The sequence below is a fragment of the Mytilus galloprovincialis genome, chromosome 4 (genome assembly GCF_965363235.1).
Source record: "Mytilus galloprovincialis chromosome 4, xbMytGall1.hap1.1, whole genome shotgun sequence".
Lineage (NCBI taxonomy): Eukaryota > Metazoa > Mollusca > Bivalvia > Mytilida > Mytilidae > Mytilus > Mytilus galloprovincialis.
In genome coordinates, this window is record NC_134841.1 from 41,553,382 (window position 1) to 41,574,055 (window position 20,674).

General features: G+C 33.2%; 1 protein-coding gene across 1 annotated transcript in view; it reads left to right on the top strand.

Moving 5' to 3' along the window:
• Positions 1-4,019: 4,019 nt before the first annotated feature.
• The window catches only part of LOC143072167 (regulator of nonsense transcripts 1-like), a 30,973-nt gene continuing 14,318 nt past the window's right edge, over positions 4,020-20,674 (top strand). Inside the window, exons 1-11 of the mRNA XM_076246990.1 lie at positions 4,020-4,350; positions 5,696-5,853; positions 8,284-8,373; positions 14,011-14,220; positions 16,026-16,238; positions 16,902-17,074; positions 17,766-17,864; positions 18,424-18,532; positions 18,934-19,141; positions 19,543-19,689; positions 20,074-20,277. Of these exons, the coding sequence (XP_076103105.1) occupies positions 4,177-4,350; positions 5,696-5,853; positions 8,284-8,373; positions 14,011-14,220; positions 16,026-16,238; positions 16,902-17,074; positions 17,766-17,864; positions 18,424-18,532; positions 18,934-19,141; positions 19,543-19,689; positions 20,074-20,277 (1,785 nt within the window). The 5' untranslated portion in view covers positions 4,020-4,176. The remainder of the gene's footprint in view (positions 4,351-5,695; positions 5,854-8,283; positions 8,374-14,010; positions 14,221-16,025; positions 16,239-16,901; positions 17,075-17,765; positions 17,865-18,423; positions 18,533-18,933; positions 19,142-19,542; positions 19,690-20,073; positions 20,278-20,674) is intronic.

A 20,674-nucleotide genomic window follows, 5' to 3' on the forward strand; every position in this document is an offset into this window, starting at 1 on the left:
CAAAAATGGGTAAAAATTGATGAAAAATGGAAAAATCTTCAAAATTGGGTATTTCAGAGAGCCGTAGCAAAAAAAAAAAAAAAGAAGTGCACCACCATATGATTTTTTCTTCACCAATTATTTTTTTACAGTCATATAACCCCAAAAATCAGGTTTAGAAAAAAAGTTTAATTTCAAAAATGTTTGGCTCCTCAGAGGTATATATATATACATCCTTAAACTTATCTTCGAATAACATTCTGACTTGAAAAATCATAGTTTTTACAAATTTTGTCCAATATAGAAATTCAAAAAGCACACTCTATCGAGTTAATCTTCAATTGATAGTGGTAAGGTGGAGGTCTGAAAACACGGAAACACGGGGAAAAAACTTGGTTCGCAGAAACGTTGCACAAAATGTTTGTTCTAATCTGCTTACTTTTTCAATAGCCTTGAAGAAGTCCATATATAATTAAGCAACCTGTTTGCATTCCTTCGTCTAGGTTTTGTGTAATATCATCTATAAACTCGATGAGGTGAGTTTCAAATGATATGTTTTTGCGGAACTCATGCTGCATGGGATGATGGATATTATATGTTTGTCTGAGTGGGACATGATGTTGCTGGTAATTTTGACGTGACGCACGATATTGCGTTTGAAATGGTAACGTAAAATTTTTACTTTTTTTGGCGGTTAATGATTATTGGGGATATGTTTTTCTTTCGCTAGCTATTTTTGTTTTGAACATCAATATGGATACTTCTAAATGTTTGGTTTTACTGAATATGCATGAAATATTTCCCACTGAAAGTAACGTAAGCAACAAACAACAAAATATATCGTATTTGCGTATTGCATAAGTCTATATGAAATGAAAAGATATATACGGTATAATCAGTACCAATGAGACAACTCTCTACTAGAGGCCAATTGACACAAAACTTAAAAAATAATGCAATGTTTCCAAATTAGATCCGAAAAGGAAGAAGATACATAGTTTGCTTTAATTAAAAAAGTTTGACGGGTACAAGCATAACTTTGATGGAAAGTTGTCTCATTCGAACTCATGTACCATCTTTTTATATCTGTAAATCTTTAAAATTTCCCCTTATAAATAACTGCTTTCCAGTCCTCCAAAAACGACATTTGGGTGCTGAATCTTTGTGTTAAGTATAGTAATTCGGTCCAGTCAAAAAAGGTGAAATTTTATTACGTCTGAAGCTGTCAAACTGAATTTTATACCCCAAAAGGAAGAAGTTTATTTGCAAGGCCTCTGAAAATTGAATAAAATTGAGAATGGAAAAAAAGTAATAGAGTACTAAACACCGAATGACCGTTAGTTCTTGTGGATGGTCACGAGCACTGTCTTAGAAAATAACCATATATTACATGAACGTATCTGAAGTTGTTCAATTTATAGTCTAAGGCTACTCAGTTGGTATCTTCAAGTTCGGGACATCAGCATTTGTACATGATTTTAATTTGTTTGGAATATTTTGTCAAATGTAATTGGGAACCGTATTGGATTGGATTGTTTGAATGATTTTTCTTTTCTTTTAAGTAATGATATTTTTTGTCTTTTTCGATATTAAAAGGTCAGTTAGACTATTTACAACCGCATGAAAGAATGTTAGCGTCTGAAATTTCCAACAATGCAACTCGTTGATATAAGAAAAGTTTTTATCGAATCGCTTCTTCCATAGACTGATAATTTGCACAAACGAAAAATCATAAAATCTTATATTTCAAATCCTATAAATTTTGATAGCTTACAGCAGATCCCAACAAGTATGAAGCTACAGGTAGATTCTTTGGTTAGCTTCCTTGCTAGCTCAACCATGAAATCATTATTACCTTAAAATTGGGAGGAGTATAGCACCAATTCATCATCCAATGAAAACACTCATATCAATGGCCTGTTTATAATATGTATGTTTCATACAAACAGGTTTACCTAAACAACTTTGCAAATTAAATTTCATTTCCTATAGTCTGACTTTGAATTAAAAAATTCTTTGTTTTACAATAAATTAGAAGCGGAGTTACGGTTTATGTTTTGTTCAAGGAGGATGTACCATGCCAAGAAATCCTCGCTAAAAATTCCGGTCGACCTCCTACGGCAGTCATTAGTAGCTAAAGATTTGATTTCATTCAAGAAATTAATTTATGACCTTCATGTACGTGTTGCTTAGAACACGGCCATATACCAAATGGTCAATATTAATCATCCATGTAATTTGCTCTATGGGGTGTTTGTAGAATTTCAACGGAGGCAATTTCTTGGCATGCCTTGTGTCGATTCAATGCTAAACAAATGGAACTTTTATAGAAAATCCACAGCATTTCCCCTTGTACTCTCATAGTTGGCAATTTGATGCTTGATAGATGGAGGATATTGCAAGCAGTGCTAGCAATGATTTCGTTAAAACAAGTTTATAAATTTAGATATTGGTTAAAACAAATATAAATATGGACCAATTTAAGTACACCTTCTAGGATGCGCTCGACTTTCGTGACTTTAAAAAAAAATTAAGGTTGTTTAGGACTTTGTGTAAACAATAAACGCTAGAACATTATAGAAAATCAAGTGAGTAATCTATGCCTTAAATTTTATAACAAAAATATCTGTGGATTTTCTACAAAAATCTTGGTTTATTTGCCACAAAATCCCGTTTAATTTTTAAATGCAATTAAACTATAAATAATAATGCTTGCTCGAAGTTTCCCCATTATTTATGTACAAAATAGCCCATCTCTATTATTCATTATCTTTGCTCTATTTATACTATTGCAGTTTGAACAATTCGTAACTCAAAGGCTACAGAAGGGGTCATAAACCTTATATTTACGCCGTGATTGTACCATATTGTAAAGTAAATACACATAACAGGAGTTATAAATAAACTGAGTAATTGATTGAAATAAAATTGGAAAATCAAACACACCTACAACATGCTTGTGAATTAGCTTATAATTATCAATAAATTTAAAATTTAGATTGAAAACTTATTTTTAAACTATAACTTGTAAAACTAGTTTTACATGTTTATATTCTGTCACTAGTTCTCATTGGTTCTTTGTTTAACTATTGACTCCACCCAAAGGCTTGTGGACCTTACCCAATAATGACTTCATGGTTGAGCTAGCAAGGAAGCTAACCAAAGAATCTACATGTAGCTTCATACTCGTTGGAATCTGTTGTAACATTTTCCTTAATCTGAACATAATGACCACTTTTTGTTTTTGCCAAAATATAGCATTCGTCGTTACAGGAACGCATATTCAGCAATATTGTAATACTTAATATATAAAGCATATCATTCTTGCAATTTCTACTTTTGACCTGTTTTTGAAGATAGGACAGACGTTGGTCATTTTCCAGTCTTTTGGTAATTCTCCAGAATCATAAGAGTTTTGAAAGATGATACTGAATATTCAGATGTTATTTCAGTGGCTACGGTAACGGTTTAAAACTTTAGCAGATCATCCACATCTATCTTGGAATTCCTAGTTTGAAAGAAAAAGCAGACTGGAACTGTTGGTTAATTCTGGGAACTGCATAGTTAATATATATGTTCCTGGTTAATTGTATATTTGCTTTATCCGGCATAATCTAAACTGAGGATCTGATGATGCAGTCGACCCTATTTTTTTCAAGTCAGTGGTAAGACTTCATTTCTGCTAACAAGCAAGCTAACCAAATACTCTGCCTTAACCTACATACTCAATGCATTCTGCTATAAAAAAAAATAATATTTATTAAATCATAGTATTCATATATAACATCACATTAGACCAAAGTACATGCATCTATCATGAGTCATGATAAAAAAAAATCCATATTTTATCTTGTATAACATTGAAGAAATATGTTAACGAAACGACTAACACTGAAGCCATATGTTTCGCACCATTTGAATGCATATCAGTAGATGTATTAATGTATTATATTTCGAATTATTTAGAGGCACTTTACAGGCTCAGTCCTGTGTTTCTACAATTTATTTCTGTCTTTTATTCATACCGGAACGTCATCAAAATTTGTTGTGGTAGTGACGTCAACGGCCTTGGACACAAATGGCATGAGTTAGGAGGAAACGCATTCCGACCAATTAATTCCCGTTATTGACATGAATTAAGAGTCAACACGTTAAACAGATATAACAAAGAACTGTGTGTAATCAAGCGATGCCAATATGAGTGTTGACGCTTACGCCCCGAATTCCCAAACGTTGACATTCCTCGAAACAGAGGAGGATCTCCTTGGGGCCGACACGCAAGGAACTGATTTTGATTTCACTGATTTTACGCTCCCGTCTCAGACACAATCTCAAACTCAAGCATCACAGCTTGACTCCAATCAAAGCCAGGTAAATAAGCATGTCAGTTTTCTTATCAGTTTAACTCGTCATGGAACGAAAGTATGCAACACGTGTGCAAACTTGATTAACTCTCAGTTTCAGCGGGTTTCATTCATGGCAATCATACATTAAAGTGTATACAATAAATCAAATATTTATAGTATTTAAATTCCGTCAAATTATCTTTCTATCTTCCCGTCAAGGAGTTTATTAAAATTACATTCATTTTATCCAGTGCCTTCAAAAACCAAAAACATCCTTCTAATTTGAGCTGTCTCAACGAAACCGTCTCAACTAACACCCACTAGTACTAGCAGAGCTCCAGATAAGCTGCTTATGCCTGATCATGCAATATAAACAATTGAAAACCCAATGCAAGTGCCAATTGCAATGTTCAAACACCCAATTCATGCAAAGGAAAACTCTTTTGACATGATTGTATGTCAAAACCTTAAGTCACTATCGTGTTATTTATTACATTGTCGTCGTGTAAATCTATTTTTGTAATATGTTATAAGTGGAAACAGTCTGCACCAAAAACTTTTTCAACTACAATATTTTGACATTTTTCTTATTGGTCCAAAACTCCAAACAGAGTTTTGCAAAAACATAATAGTCTGAAAGAAATTTTACTAGTCTGGGGCATGGGACTAGTGGCATGGCTATTAAACCGTGCAGACTGTGGAAATGTTCTTTTGTTCTTAAAATACAATAGAGTGACACCTCAAGTATGCAAGTAGTTGAAATGGGTCCCTGTTGGAATTTTCTGCTAAAAAAGTACATGTGTTGAATAAAACAGGTTTCGATCTTCTCTGTGTTTATCCTATTAGCGTAAGTCATGTCATCATAATTAATTCTTTCGTATTGATCAGGATTTATCTAACACATGGCAATGAATTAAAGCAAAAGAAAAATAAAAAATATTGAATAGAACCATGTTTTCAATCAACTTGAAACTTACATGACTTAGTCAATGTTAGTAGTACACATGTTCCCTAGGCTATGATATGATCTTCTAATTTCTATGACAAATAAAGACATTTGAACCCAATTTCATGGTCCACTGTACAAAGAAAATGATAGTGCTAGTAGGGCATCCGTGTGATATGGACACATTCTTGTTTTTGAAAGGTTTAGAACTACATGAACTACAAATAAAGGACCCTTGCTAAACATGCAATGTTAGGCTACAAAGATTTTCTAATATTTTGTACAATGTACCTTTCTTCAATGCTAAGGATTGTAATTGGATAGATTGAGACCTATATATATGTTTTATTAATATCTTATGAATGAGAATTGAAGTTTTATCTTTTTGAGATGTGTTTGTAACTTTGTTTATAATATTTATCAGGTGAATGGTATAGATGGCAGTATCCCTAATGACGTGGATGCTAAAGGTACCATCGAAGTGAAAGTTAATAATGTAGCACAGGGAGTTGGGGAGCTGAACTTTGAGGAAGATGAAGAAGAACAGTTTTGTATGAAAGATCTCCCAAAACATGCATGCTCGTAAGTTCTCTTAACATTGTTAAAAGCTATACACATTTGAAGCAATTGGCTTATAAAGAATTATCACGATGTACAAAATGGGAAGGGGAGGAGGGGAGTTTAAGTAAGGCCTAAAATAAAATTTTATTTGTTTGGCATTGCCGCCCGACCCACTGAAAAACTTGCCGCCCAAATAATTTTATTTGCGTTTCAAGATTTTTTTTTTTTTATTTAAAAAAAATCGAAATTGTGCCGGAATTTGATCGTATCCGCCGAGTTTGTTCCTGGCTTTACTTATTTCAAATCACGATCTTAAAAGCGCTTGCCTTACACTGTATTGGGAGCAAACATTTAAATGACTTGGAATAGAAAAAGTCTGCCAAAAGTAATGTCAAAGAGGCCGGCAGGGGAAAGCATCTCCCTATGCTGCAATGAATTGGTTAAGGGACATGGATTTTATCAAAAATCAAATTTTCAGCTATTTTTTTAAAGAAACGTTCTGAGAGACCTTGTAGAGGACTCAAATTTTATCTTTTGTAAAGCAGAAACAGATGATTTCTGCTTGACTTTGTCGCTTCATGAGATAGAAGTTTTTCACCGGTACATCACAGAACAAATATGCGTGGCTCTTACATTTGTTGAACTTATTAAATATTTGAAATTTATCATTGACAAATTTTCCCTTGAACCAGAGAACAAAGTATCTACTACAGTCAGAACCACAATGATGCATTCAAGATAATTATGGCTGTAAGCACCAAAGCTAAAAGACCAGAATGGTCCCAGATTTAGAGGTTTATAGTAGTTTTGTACCAGTAGATGCTAGCCTGGAACAAAACATACATATTTTAATGACTAGCATCTTGTGTCAATTGAAGTACTTCCGCCTTTTCTTGCCTTTCTTCTTAATATGAATAAGATAATTCTTAAAACAGAAAAGATACTGACAGAAACATATTTATAAATGTATCTAGCGTACTAGTGATGAATAAAATCCCTCCTTTTCCACAATTCTAAGGGCTCATTAATTTATCTGTATTCATGTAATGCATGTCCAAATTTCTGTTAATCAAACAAGCATTACAACCCATAATTTATTTATCTGCAAAAATTGTCTGTCCTGCTGCATATTTCCATTTTGAATTTATCATACGTTTTAAACCTAGCCCTGAAAAACCTTCAACTTGGATAATATTAGTATGTCTATTTGTGCCAACCAAATTTTTAATATTTTGCTATATCCTAATTTGGTACAGATCCTTTATCCTCAAAACTTAACAGGGGCAGTAGGCGTGTTTGTATGGTAGTTCGTCACACCTTACATGTATGATTACTAGCCTCTAGGTATTGGTTTGAGCCTTAGTTGGGCAGTTGTAAAATTAAGGTTTGATTTTCATGTCATATGTGATAAGGTTAGTCAGTTTCCTCCCGCAGTTTGGCGTTTTCCTTCAAGTACTACGGTTTAGTACGCCACTAAAACTGACTGCCATGAAATTACCTATATGGTGTAGAAAGTGATGTTTATAAAACCAAAGCAAGCAATCAAAGTTTTAAATCTTTGTCCATTTGTACAAGGAGCCGTAGTGGTTGAGCCATTTAACTTATGGTAATTTTACCAAACTGTGACCACAACTTCAAGATGTGACATCATGCCTCTGTTCAATGGGCAGTCCCACAATAAAAGATCAATTTTCACGTCATACATTTGATATGGTTAATTTGTCAGTTTCCTGCCTCAGTTCTGTGTTTTTTTCTGGGTACTTTGGTTAACTCTGCCAATAAAACTGACTGTCTTACATGAAATTATCCATATGATGTAGAATGTGACATTGACGGTTGACCCCTTTCAAAGAAACTACCAGCATGTACACACAACAATGCTGCAATGCTTTAGACAACATTGATCTAGAGACTTCATAATTTACACTTATAAAGCTTTTAAATGTAAAAAAAAATTAAAAAAAATTCCTACCTACCTACCCACCTGCTGATAGTGTGGGTCGGCAATGCCAAATAAACAATTTTTTAAGGGTGGCCTAAAGAAGAAACAGTGCAGTTTATTTTTTAAGATATGATAATCTTCCATGGCAAATGGCAACTTTTATTTAACAATCTTCAGAGATAAAATATTCTTTACAGAAAGGCAAAAAAACTAAAAGGACATTAAAACTCACTTGTTGAAAATAAAATAAACAGTACTATTGACGACACACACTATATAAAACATGAAAGAAGGTACACATTTTATGTAATTAGTTCCTCAATCCAGATTCCTAAGACTTCACACAAATATTTCACTTGTTAAGTGTCTGCTACATTATGTACATGTATCATTGACTTATATACCAACCAACCTGATTTCAAATGGCATGAATGGAAGTACAAGTTACAACTTCTGCTCTGTTGATTGTACATGTATATATTATATTTAAACAAGATTTTCTATTATAGATACTGTGGAATTCATGATCCAAGCTGTGTAGTATTTTGTAACAGTACAAAGAAATGGTTCTGTAATGGTCGTGGTAACACTTCTGGAAGGTTTGTATTCTTGTCAATTATGAAAATAAAACGTCATATAATTATCAAGATAAGACTTGAAATATTGACATGGTTAACAGAGCTCCAGATAGGAATTCACAAATTGGGGTTTTTACCCACCATTTTCTTATATAATTGGGTGAAAAAGTTTTTTAATTGCATTATCAATTCCAATTCACCCCTCAAGTTAATACTAAATTGTGTTTTTCACCACCAAGCTCCTTAATGTACTGGGTTTTTTCATCAACACAATATAGTATCTTTAGGCAATATCAATGCAACCCCAAATTTTTTTTCCATCTTAAATATGTTTCTTTCTTTGTTTAGCTGCTTTATTTGGTTTAGGGTTAGGGTTATTCGCTAGCTGTTTTATTTGGTTTATTCACTGAGGAGCAATTGTAGGTTTAATTTGTGTCCAGTTTCAAACCTTCTGCCAGTTTTGTATTTTCTCACAAAAACGGATATGTGTATTCACAGGCACTCGTCTGATACCTTTATATAATAAATTCTGAGACCAGTGCCTGTGTGTGTATTCATTAATTAACCGTAAAATGAAAAAAATAGTATATAAACTCTAATTATACCTGAATATTTTTGTTTTATTCAATTTACATAAATCTGGGTTTAGTTGTCTTTTATTAGAACTTTTGGTTTCTGATGCTTTATCATGTTATAATTGATTTGGCCTTTCACTTTTTATACGACCGCAAAAATTTTAATTTTTCGTAGTATATTGCTATCACGTTGGCATCGTCGTCCTGCGTTGTCTGTCGTCGTCGTCATCGTCGTCGTCCGAATACTTTTAGTTTTCGCACTCTAACTTTTGTAAAAGTGAATAGAAATCTATGAAATTTTAACACAAGGTTTATTACCACAAAAGGAAGGTTGGGATTGATTTTGGGAGTTTTGGTCCCAACATTTTAGGAATTAGGGGCCAAAAAGGGCCCAAATAAGCATTTTCTTGGTTTTCGCACTATAACTTTAGTTTAAGTAAATTGAAATCTATGAAATTTTGACACAAGGTTTATGACCACAAAATGAAGGTTGGGATTGATTTTGGGAGTTTTGGTTCCAACAGTTTAGGAATTAGGGGCCAAAAAGGGGCCCAAATAAGCATTATTCTCAGGGGCGTAGCTGCCGTTAGGCACTTTAGGCACGTGCCTACACATAATTTTTTCACAAATATTTTTTTTTTTGTTAAAAAAAATAATAAACAACGTTATATGTACATGAATTCCAGTGAAGTTGTCACAACTCTAATTATCGAATGTCATGTGTACACTAGTCTCTTGTCCTTAGTGAATGGAATATTGGATAGAATTGAATGTTTTTTATGTGTGTACCTTATATAGAAACTATAAACTAGAACTTTGGTTCAGATCATTTCAATTCTATCAACAAAAACAAAAACAAAAACATGAACCTCAACTTAGACACATGAATTTTTAATAAGTTGTTACTAGTTTTCAACTAGCTTTCCACTTTGTCTTCATTCGACTTGCCAATATTGGTCGTCCGTTTGGCTGTGCAGGATGTATAAATACGTAGTCACGTCTGGTCAGAATGGGGAAATTTGATATTATGCCAAGTTGTAGAGAGAATGGCACTCTTTAAGGAGTTCGTAGTTGGTCTACTGAAAGGCAAAGTTTCTGCTCCTATCCAATAATCCCTCCCTTTCCAATGCATGGCATTTTCAAATTTCAAGACCTTCGTCCTGTACAACACCTGTTACCATGATTACAGGACTAAGCTCCCTGTTGTGTTTATTGTAAATAATCAATTTGTTTTTTGTTTTTTTTTTGTTCTAAACTTGCATAAATATTTTACACTGGATGTTTAAAAATCAATCTATCAAATAGCTTCCAGTAGTTTTGAGTACTCTCAGATCTACGTCTAATGACCACAATTATTCAAATTCCTAAGCAGGTAGCAATTTTACAGTAGAGCGGGATATAAAGAAATACGAATTTCTTGAATTTTGTTACGTTAGAACTTTTGCATTGGCATCGACTATGTGTGTATGTGTTTGTGTGGCTAGGGTGAAGGTTTAAGAATCAAAAGATTGATGGTTGATGTCTTTCTAGCCAAAATGATAGTGTTATTTAATAGTAATATCAGTGTTAAAGTGCACGTGCCTATCTTTTTAATGAAGGATCGTCAATATGTACTATCAATTAAGTTAAACGTATATATCGATCATATTGGAATAGATTTGAAAATATCAAACAGGGTGTACTGCTTAATTAAAGGGATACACTGATCTATGCTGGGCAGTACATATTGTAAATATTTTTTTAATATTTGATTTTCCAATTGTACTGCTTTATTTAATTCACCATTCAGATGTTATGGTAAATTATTCTTAATTCTTCAATTTTTTCATCATGATATTTTTGTGCATAAAATTTTGCAGCCAAAACGCTGAAATCCGTTTTCCGAAGGGGGATTGGCCCCCCTGAACCCCCTACCAGGGCTCTGCCCTGGACCTGCTGGAGGCCTTCAGCGGCCCCAGACCCCCTGCCGATTTGTGCCTACAGTTGAAAGAATACCTAGCTACGCCCCTGATTCTTGGTTTTCGCACCATAACTTTAGTATAAGTAAATAGAAATCTATGAAATTTAAACACAAGGTTTATGACCATAAAAGGAAGGTTGGGTTTCATTTTTGGAGGTTTGGTCCCAACAGTTTAGGAATAAGGGGCCCAAAGGGTCCAAAATTGAACTTTGATTTCATCAAAAATTGAATAATTGGGGTTCTTTGATATGCCGAATCTAACTGTGTATGTAGATTCTTAATTTTTGGTCCCGTTTTCAAATTGGTCTACATTAAGGTCCAAAGGGTCCAAAATTAAACTTAGTTTGATTTTAACAAAAATTGAATCCTTGGGCTTCTTTGATATGCTGAATTTAAAAATGTACTTAGATTTTTGATTATTGGCCCAGTTTTCAAGTTGGTCCAAATCGGGGTCCAAAATTAAACTTTGTTTGATTTCATCAAAAATTGAATAATTGGGGTTCTTTGATATGCCAAATCTAACTGTGTATGTAGATTCTTAATTCTTGGTCCCGTTTTCAAATTGGTCTACATTAAAGTCCAAAGGGTCCAAAATTAAACTAAGTTTGATTTTAAAAAAATTGAATTCTTGGGCTTTTTTGATATGCTGAAACTAAACATATACTTAGATTTTTGATTATGGGCCCAGTTTTCAAGTTGGTTCAAATCAGGATCCAAAATTATTATATTAAGTATTGTGCAATAGCAAGAAATTTTCAGTTGCACAGTATTCAGCAATAGCAAGAAATCTTCAGTTGCACAGTATTGTGCAATACCAAGCAATTTTCAATTGCACAGTATTGCGCAATAGCAAGAAATCTTCAATTGCACAGTATTGTGCAATAGCAAATATTTTCAATTGCACAGTATTGCGCAATAGCAAGAAATATCTAATTGCACAATATTGTGCAATAGCAAGAAATTTTCAATTGATTGGAGTTATCTTTCTTTGTCCAGAATAGTAGTTGAATCAACTTAAATCATTGTTTTATACAATATACAATGTATATTCACTTTTACTACCAACTGATAAATTAAAACAATCTTTACCATTCAGTGATAACAAGCACTTTATTTTACATTTTAATATTTTATGATGTATTTAAATGAGTAGTTATTGTTGCAAACTCCATTAGGAATTTGAATTGAGATCAGTTTTGGAAAAAGGGAAAGGGGGGGGGGGGGTAAATTTTTCTCATTTCAGATTTCATAAATAAAAAGAAAATTTCTTCAAACATTTTTTTGAGAGGATTAATATTCAACAGCATAGTGAATTGCTCAAAGGCAAAAAAAATATTTTAAGTTCATTAGACCACATTCATTCTGTGTCAGAAACCTATGCTGTGTCAACTATTTAATCACAATCCAAATTTAGAGCTGAATCCAGCTTAAATGTTGTGTCCATACTTGCCCCAACTGTTCAGGGTTCAACCTCTGCGGTCGTATATAGCTGCGCCCTGAGCATCTGGTTCCAACTGATTTCGTTTTTGACGAAACCCCATGTTTATTAGCAATGTTCTTGTTAAGGTATGCACACACGCCTGTGCGTTCGATGGACGCTTCCTAAAAACACTGGCTGAGTCTTGTTATCATCATAACTTTCCCCCAGCTTTTCAAAAGAAGCAGAAAACATGCTTCTATTCAATATTTTTACCGGACATTCAGTTTCGTTTTAATTCAATGTATGTTATGATAAATCCGAAGCAATGCGAAAAAAATATGACTACAAGGCCTACTTCGATTCGTCCAACTCGGGTTAGGCCATAAAAAAGAATAGGTTTGTTTGCCCAAACCCTACCTACCAAGAAAAATGCTGCCTACTCAAATTCTTTTATTGTCCTGATTTGAAGATGTTTTTTATCAGATAGGCATGAAGACTAATAAACACCTGATGCTTCAATTTCTTTTTTTGAAAAAAAAAAAGAAAATGCCTACCTACCTACCCACTGTCTCAACCTTGGGTAGGGTTTGGGCAAACCAAAATATTTTTAATTGTGGCCTTAGTAGAGTCGAGTTTACCCGACTGACAACCAAGTTATTATCAGCTGTCGGTGGTGGTTGGAAATAAAATAGAAATTAATTGTTTTCCTTTGAAAGATTTTTCAAAGTTTCATTTTTTTTTTTTAACTCACGTTATAACAAACTATTTTTCAAAAGCAAACAGGATCAGGACTTTTCTTTGTGAAACACTATGTAATATTTTTTTTTATTTTAATGCTCAGCAAAAAACAATTTTTTTCACCTCCATTATAATAGTCAACTCCATGGAAGAGTTTTGACTTCGATTCGGAACGGTTGCGCACATGTGCATTAGCACTGACCTTTCAACTAGAGTTAACCCGAGTTGGACGAATCGAAGTAGGCCCATGACACACGCTAATTGGATAAACACCCAGAAGATCGAAATGTTTTCAAAAACACATGTACCTATTGAGCAACGGAAAACTCCCAACAGGGACCCATTTCAGCTGATTGATGCAGGGATCTATTTTTAGAACCAAAGGAAATTTCCAATTATAAATATTATAAAAATAGATTTACGCGATGACTGTAAACAGATAAGGGTAAATAACGCAAATGGTAGCCAATAAAAGGGTTGAGAACTCATGGTTTTGGCATATAATTGGGTTTTCCTTTGAATTAATTAGGTTATTGAACCCTGCAATGGGCAATTGCATTGTTTTTTTTTATTATTTGTATCGCGTGATCACGCAAATACGCAGCTTATCTGGAGTTCTGGATTAATATACAGTTTGAATTTAACTAAGAATACTAGAAAAATGTTTTGGCACTCTGGTTTTCTGAATCAGGGATAAATACACTTGTAGTGATCCTTCATTTGTTTCGTCAGGAATTTGTCTATTCATTCTGTAAATTGTTCAGATTTGTTTTTACAGTGGTATTAAAAAGCAATTCTTGTGTTTTCCTGTAAAATTTTCAGAACTTATAGTTTATTAATGTAAGATGGGTAAACAAACTAAATTCTTGGCCTTTAAACCTTTGAAGTTTAAAATTAGTTGAATGTGCTTTATTATTAATAACTAGCCAACAATAATGTGATAATTATGCTATATATAATTGCAGCCACATTATCAACCATTTAGTCCGAGCCAAAGCAAAGGAAGTAACACTGCATAAGGATGGACCCCTGGGAGAGACCATACTGGAATGTTACAATTGTGGATGTAGGAATGTCTTCTTGTTGGGTTTTATACCAGCTAAGGCTGATTCTGTTGTGGTCTTGTTGTGTAGACAACCTTGTGCTACTCTGTCCAATCTCAAGGATATGAACTGGTAAGTTACACTTGCTTTTGCTTTAGATACTATCTTGTGTGTAATGTGATGGTTTGAGATGTCAACAGTATAGTATGCTGTCCATTTTGAGTTCGTGATTATCCATAGTTGGAAGATAAAAGCTTTGTATGTTTAAATAATAAAATGAAAAGCTGAGATCGTACTTTTCAAGGGTTTATTAGAAGACATTTTGTTTTTCTGCAATTGAATCTTTTCTAGTTAACATGGTTAATTACAAGTTACAGTCGATTCCACTTAATTGCATACCGCTTAATAGCATAATTCGGTTAATTGCATACTTTTCTCCTGCACAAAACCATTTCCCGTTCATCTAATTTTAAATTGTCAGGTTATATGCATAGCCCCACAAGTGGCATTTCGGGTTAATTGCATAGAAAATAATCGCCAGCTAGATATGCTTAGTTAAAACTGACGAGATTTTTGACCGGAAACAGCAATTTGAAAAGTATTTTTTTTCTTGAATGCATCATAATTTTCGTTATTTCATATTTACTTCTGCGTTATTTAAATAAAGTTTAAAAACAGTTTCTTTTGTGTTGATATGATTATAAAAAAGGCCTCGATGTGTACACAGGTAACGTTTCCCATATACTATTTTAAGCCTCAAGGGCATAAAAATGTCAATCAGCTGATTGTTGTAAAAACACAACCATTCTTATCTTCTTTCTCAAAAGGTGTTAATTATTGATTGGATTTCAAACATTGTTCATAGATTACATTTTGGGTGAATTTTTAAAACAACGCCTGCTAATTATCAATCATTATCCAATGTATAATCTCATAATTCGGCTTGGGGTGGTCTACATTTATGTTAAATATTACAGGGCATTTTTATATGGTTGAGGAATTTTATACATCAATCTTTCATTTTCTTAAAAGAACATTAACTTCTAATTATAATATTTTCTCACTTTCAACACTTGTGTCCAGCAAATAATTATAACCCTTGCATGGCCCCATTACCTGTTCACTGCTTTGCATATATATACGAAACTAACGAAGTTAAAGTAATAGTGTTACATCACTGCAATCAGTAAATACTGCATATTAAAGGCAGTTCATTACACATTTATTGTTTAAAATGATTATAAACTGTGTAGCGTTGTTCAACAGTTTGTTTGAATCAAAGCCTAACAATGTAATTTGTACTTTTGGGTCATAGAAACAAATCTGTTTTTATAACAATTTTATTTTCGTATCTCAGGTGAATGAAAAGTCAGTACATAAATAAACTAAAACTAAATGTGTTTATAAACTTTATTGAAAGAATACGCAATGAAATAAAATGTATAACACTAGACAAATAACTTTTATTAAAATAAATAAGCATTCAATATGTAGTAAGTGGATTATGAACGTTCATCTTTCGTCAGGGATGTCCTTTACTGATCTGCACTATCAATGTTATATTTGACTCTAATTTGGCATTTCGGATATAAACATACTCCACTTTATTGCATAATTTCGTCTGACAAATACGCTATGCAAATAACCGGAATGTACTGTATTAAGAAAAATTTCTTATACCTTTGTTTATGCTGTACTGCACATGCTTAGTAGATCAAGGGCTCCCTTTCTGGACAGAACTGATAGTAAGTTATAATGCAAGGTTCTTTTTTCTGTGAAACGAGTTGCTGCTCTTAGTTTGATTTTGTATTGAAAAAAAAATGCTTTTTAGCTTGATGCATGACAAAAATTAAGTAAGACTTCTGCATCAAGATCAGGATAGTCTTATTTAAAGGCGTTTGTAAAAATTTCTTACAAAAACTCTGTGTCTTTTACAGGGATCCAAACCAGTGGCAGCCATTGATACAGGACCGTCAGTTCTTATCATGGTTGGTTAAAGTACCATCAGACCAGGAACAGATGAGAAGTCGTCAGATTACAGCCCAGCAGATCAACAAGTTAGAAGAACTATGGAAAGATAACCCTGACGCTACTCTAGAGGATCTGGAAAAGCCAGGAGTGGATGAAGAGCCACAGCAAGTTCTTCTCAGGTAATGAAAAAGTCATTCATAAATTAGGCAACCGGTTTGCCATATGAATAGGAGATATATATGATATATGTCAGGGAGATAGCAACATAACAGTAAATGGCACTTGGAAAAGAATAAGATGCTGCTTGGAATTTATTTAGTAATGTTACATCTAATGTTTATGCCCCCTGCTCCGCATGTCTGTCTGAACCTATGGAAATTGGTTTCAGCTCTTTAACTTTAGTTTGCCTCAACCAAATGTTATGTAACTTATACACAATGCTTATTACTACAAAACAGAGATCAGATTTGAATTTGGATGGCATCATTTTTTTTTACTGTTCTAGGCTTATGCTCCTTTACAATAGGAAAAAAATGAAACTTTTCGTTTCAATTCTCCTACATAAGTTTACCTCATCCAAACGTGATTAAACTTACACACAATTCTTATTACCAGCAAACTCAGATCGAGTTTGAATTTTGGTTGTGTCACTTTTGCTTTCCTTAAGTTATAACTTATGTCCCTTTATAACATTATATTCAAGTAGGGGTATCATCATTGTCCAATTGACACATTTTCCATTTATACAAAATTCATCACATTATGTTGAAATTAACAGTGTTAGGAAATTTGATCTCACTGTATATATAATTGAAGATCATTATCATTGTTTTATTTTTTAGGTATGATGATGCATACCAGTACCAGAATATATTTGGTCCCCTCGTCAAGTTGGAAGCTGACTATGATAAGAAGTTGAAGGAGTCCCAAACCCAGGACAATATTGTCGTCAGATGGGATGTTGGTCTCAATAAGAAGAGAATTGCTTTCTTCCACCTTCCCAAAGCTAATGATGGTAATATTTATGGGCTCTTTTTACAAAAAAAAAATTCAATAGGAAATTATACTGAAATGTTAATGACTTGCTGTTGTTTTATGCCCCACCTACGATAGTAGAGGGGCATTATGTTTTCTGGTCTGTGCCTCCGTTCGTGCGTCCGTTCAGGTTAAAGTTTTTGGTCAAGGTTGTTTTTGATGAAGTTAAAGTCACATCAACTTGAAACTTAACACACATGTTCCCTATGATATGATCTTTCTAATTTTAATTTCAAATTAAAGTTTTGACCCCAATTTCACGGTCCACTGAACATGAAAAATTATAGTGTGAGTGGGGCATTAGTGTACTATGGACACACTCTTGTTACTCGTAAGGTTTTTTTTTTGTGAAATTAGTCAGTCTATTATTTTTAGAGATGAATTATACCATATAATTTGATGCTGGACCAAATATTGTGAAATCTACACAAATGTTTTAATAATAATAGATTGCCTTGAATTACATGTAATTGACACAATCATTTTAAATGTCAAATTGGTTTTCATTAAGTGATATATGTAAAACTAGAATACCCAATTTGGCTATTCAGTTTCAAAGTGATGATGAAAATGAAAAATAAAAAGTAGCTATATATGTATCAATTATTTAAATGCATCACAGAGACTAAGTTAATATTTTTTGCAATAATAATTATTTTAATACATTTCAGAGATGAAGTTGATGCATGGAGATGAGTTGAGACTGAGATACCAGGGAGAATTACACAAGCCTTGGTCCGGTGTTGGACATGTCATTAAGATACCAGACAGTATCCTTTCTATATACATTCAAACATGAAAGTTACAAAGGAGACATTTCTAAAGAAGGAAACCAGTCATTATGTTTATTTTTCATAATCTTGTTAATGTAGTATGTTTTAAAAAATTCCTAATCTTCTCCTGTATCTTATGAAGCAAATTGTGGAACATGCAAATATATGTAGGTCTTCAACTAGTTGTATTTATGAATAAAAATAGATGTGGGATATTCATTTGTGAGACAACAACCAAAAAATTGAATGAAACCAAAATAAAAAATTTTCAAACACACTAAAATGGACTGAAAACATTTTTAACTAATAGCTGGAGGATAAAAAAATTCACAAAAAGAATTGTAAAACATTTTATGATAGGAACCACAAAAAATTAATTTTAGAATAGAATCAAATTCTGTTAGAATTCTTCTTTAAATTAAATTTGCCTAATAGAAAAATCATTTACATAAATATACAAGACAGGAGGGGATATAAACTATGTAGAGTAACAATGGGACGGTTGTATCATATGATAAGCATTTAGATTTTGAAATAATCCTTAACCCGTTACCAGACCACAGTGATGAAGTAGCTATAGAGTTGAAGAGTAATGCTGGTGTACCTACAGAATGTACACATAACTTTGTGGTTGACTTTGTCTGGAAATCTACATCATTTGATAGGTAATTTATCTCCAATATTTATTGTAAAAGTAAGTAAGGGCTGTTCCATTTAAAAGTACAGAGGGAAGGCACTTTTAAAATGGGATAACTTGACAGTCATAGTTAAAATTTTGAAGCACATTTCCTAGGTATTGTGTACGTTATCATGAAACAGCACTTAAAAAATGTTAAGAGGGGATAGTCTTGGTGTACATTTGATGTAAATAATGATTGATTGACTATAGTTTGCTCATTTCCAGTGGAAAATATTACATTAAAATAATGATTTCAAGATGATGATGTGTCATCTGCATTTAATGCTTAAAACTTTGTTTTAATATGTGGATAAAATTTATATTGAATATTCATTACAGTCAATTCAAAATAATCAACACTAAAAATCATCTTTTTTCTCTTTGTAGGATGCAGGCTGGTTTGAAGACCTTTGCTGTAGATGAGACCTCAGTGTGGGGATATATCTATCACAAGTTACTAGGACATGAGGTAGAGGATGTTGTCATCAAATGTCAGTTACCAAAGAGGTTCAGTGCACCAAGTTTGGCAGAGTTAAATCACTCACAAGTATATGCTGTCAAGACTGTTCTTCAGAGACCACTCAGCTTGATTCAGGTATATTTCTTAGAATTAAATCAATAATGCAGGCTATCTCTTGTGTGTAGATTTCGGTATACTATTTGGAATCAATGTGGTCATTAAATGACTTCTGAAATGAAAAGGAAAAGATGAACAGAGATTCAAAATGGGATATAAGTATCAGCTACAGCTATGTAACAACCTTTGAATGATTGACAGTTTCTTATTGGGTCCTTGCAAAATGTGATATGATACAGAGATAGAGATTTGATTGGAAAGCATTTAAATTTCAAGTTACAATATTTACTGCCTTCAATTCCATCATTTCATATTTTATTCTTATAATTTGTAATGAGCGAAAAGACTTTGATGAAAATTAAAATCTGCAATGAGAGAGAAAATGATTTTCTAACTTGAAAACTTTTCTTTAATTACAGGGACCACCAGGAACAGGGAAGACTGTCACTTCAGCCACCATAGTGTATCATCTGGCCAAACAGAACCAAGGACAGGTCTTGGTGTGTGCCCCATCCAACATTGCTGTAGACCAACTCACTGAAAAGATTCATAAAACTGGACTGAAAGTAAGGAAATAAGTCAATTTTGACACCTTCACGTGACTGATGATTCATAACAGGACTTCCTATGGAGTTCGTTAGTTCGTTATTTGATTTTAATGGAGCTTCATTATGAAGAATAATTTATTTTTATGAACAGTAAATAAAACAAGAGATACAAGATCAATCACAAATAAAAACCAATATTATTTTAATGTTTGATTTGAAAAAAAAATATATGATTTATGATTCTTGATGATTTTAAATAGGTGAAAGGGCTTTATTAGAAAAGAAAATCATAAATCTGAAAATTTATGTGTTGGTTTTATTAATGCAAAAGTGAATATAACAAACATTGCAATAATTATGTCATATTTTCAAATTAACATACCGGTAAACTTTCAATTTCAGGTAGTAAGATTATGTGCCAAGAGTAGGGAGGCCATTGATTCTCCTGTTTCCTTCCTGGCTCTACACAACCAGATTAGAAACATGGACAGTGTACCAGAGTTGGCCAAACTACAGCAGCTGAAGGATGAGACAGGGGAACTGTCTTCTGCTGATGAGAAGAGATACAGAGCTCTCAAGAAACAGTGTGAAAGGGAACTTCTTCAGGTAAATACTGAATTCTTTTTTATACGCCCGTCTTTTAGACGGGACGTATTATGGTATACCGTTGTCTGTCCGTCCGTCGTCCACACTTTGGACAATAACTCAAAAACACTTTCACCAATTCCCATGAAACTTAAGTGAATTGTTTATATCTATTGACGTAAGCTCCCTTTCGTTTTTTTTCAATTTCAGATTTTAAGTTTTGGATTTATGGGGCTTTATTCATAAAAAAGGGGGGATTTTCAACACTTCGGACAATAACTCAAAAAGGCTTTCACCAATGTCCATGAAACTTTAGTGAATTGTTTATATCTATTGATGTAAGCTCCCTTTCAATTTTTATAAATGTCAGATTTTAAGTTTTGGATTAATGGGGCTTTATTCATAAAAAAAAGGGGAT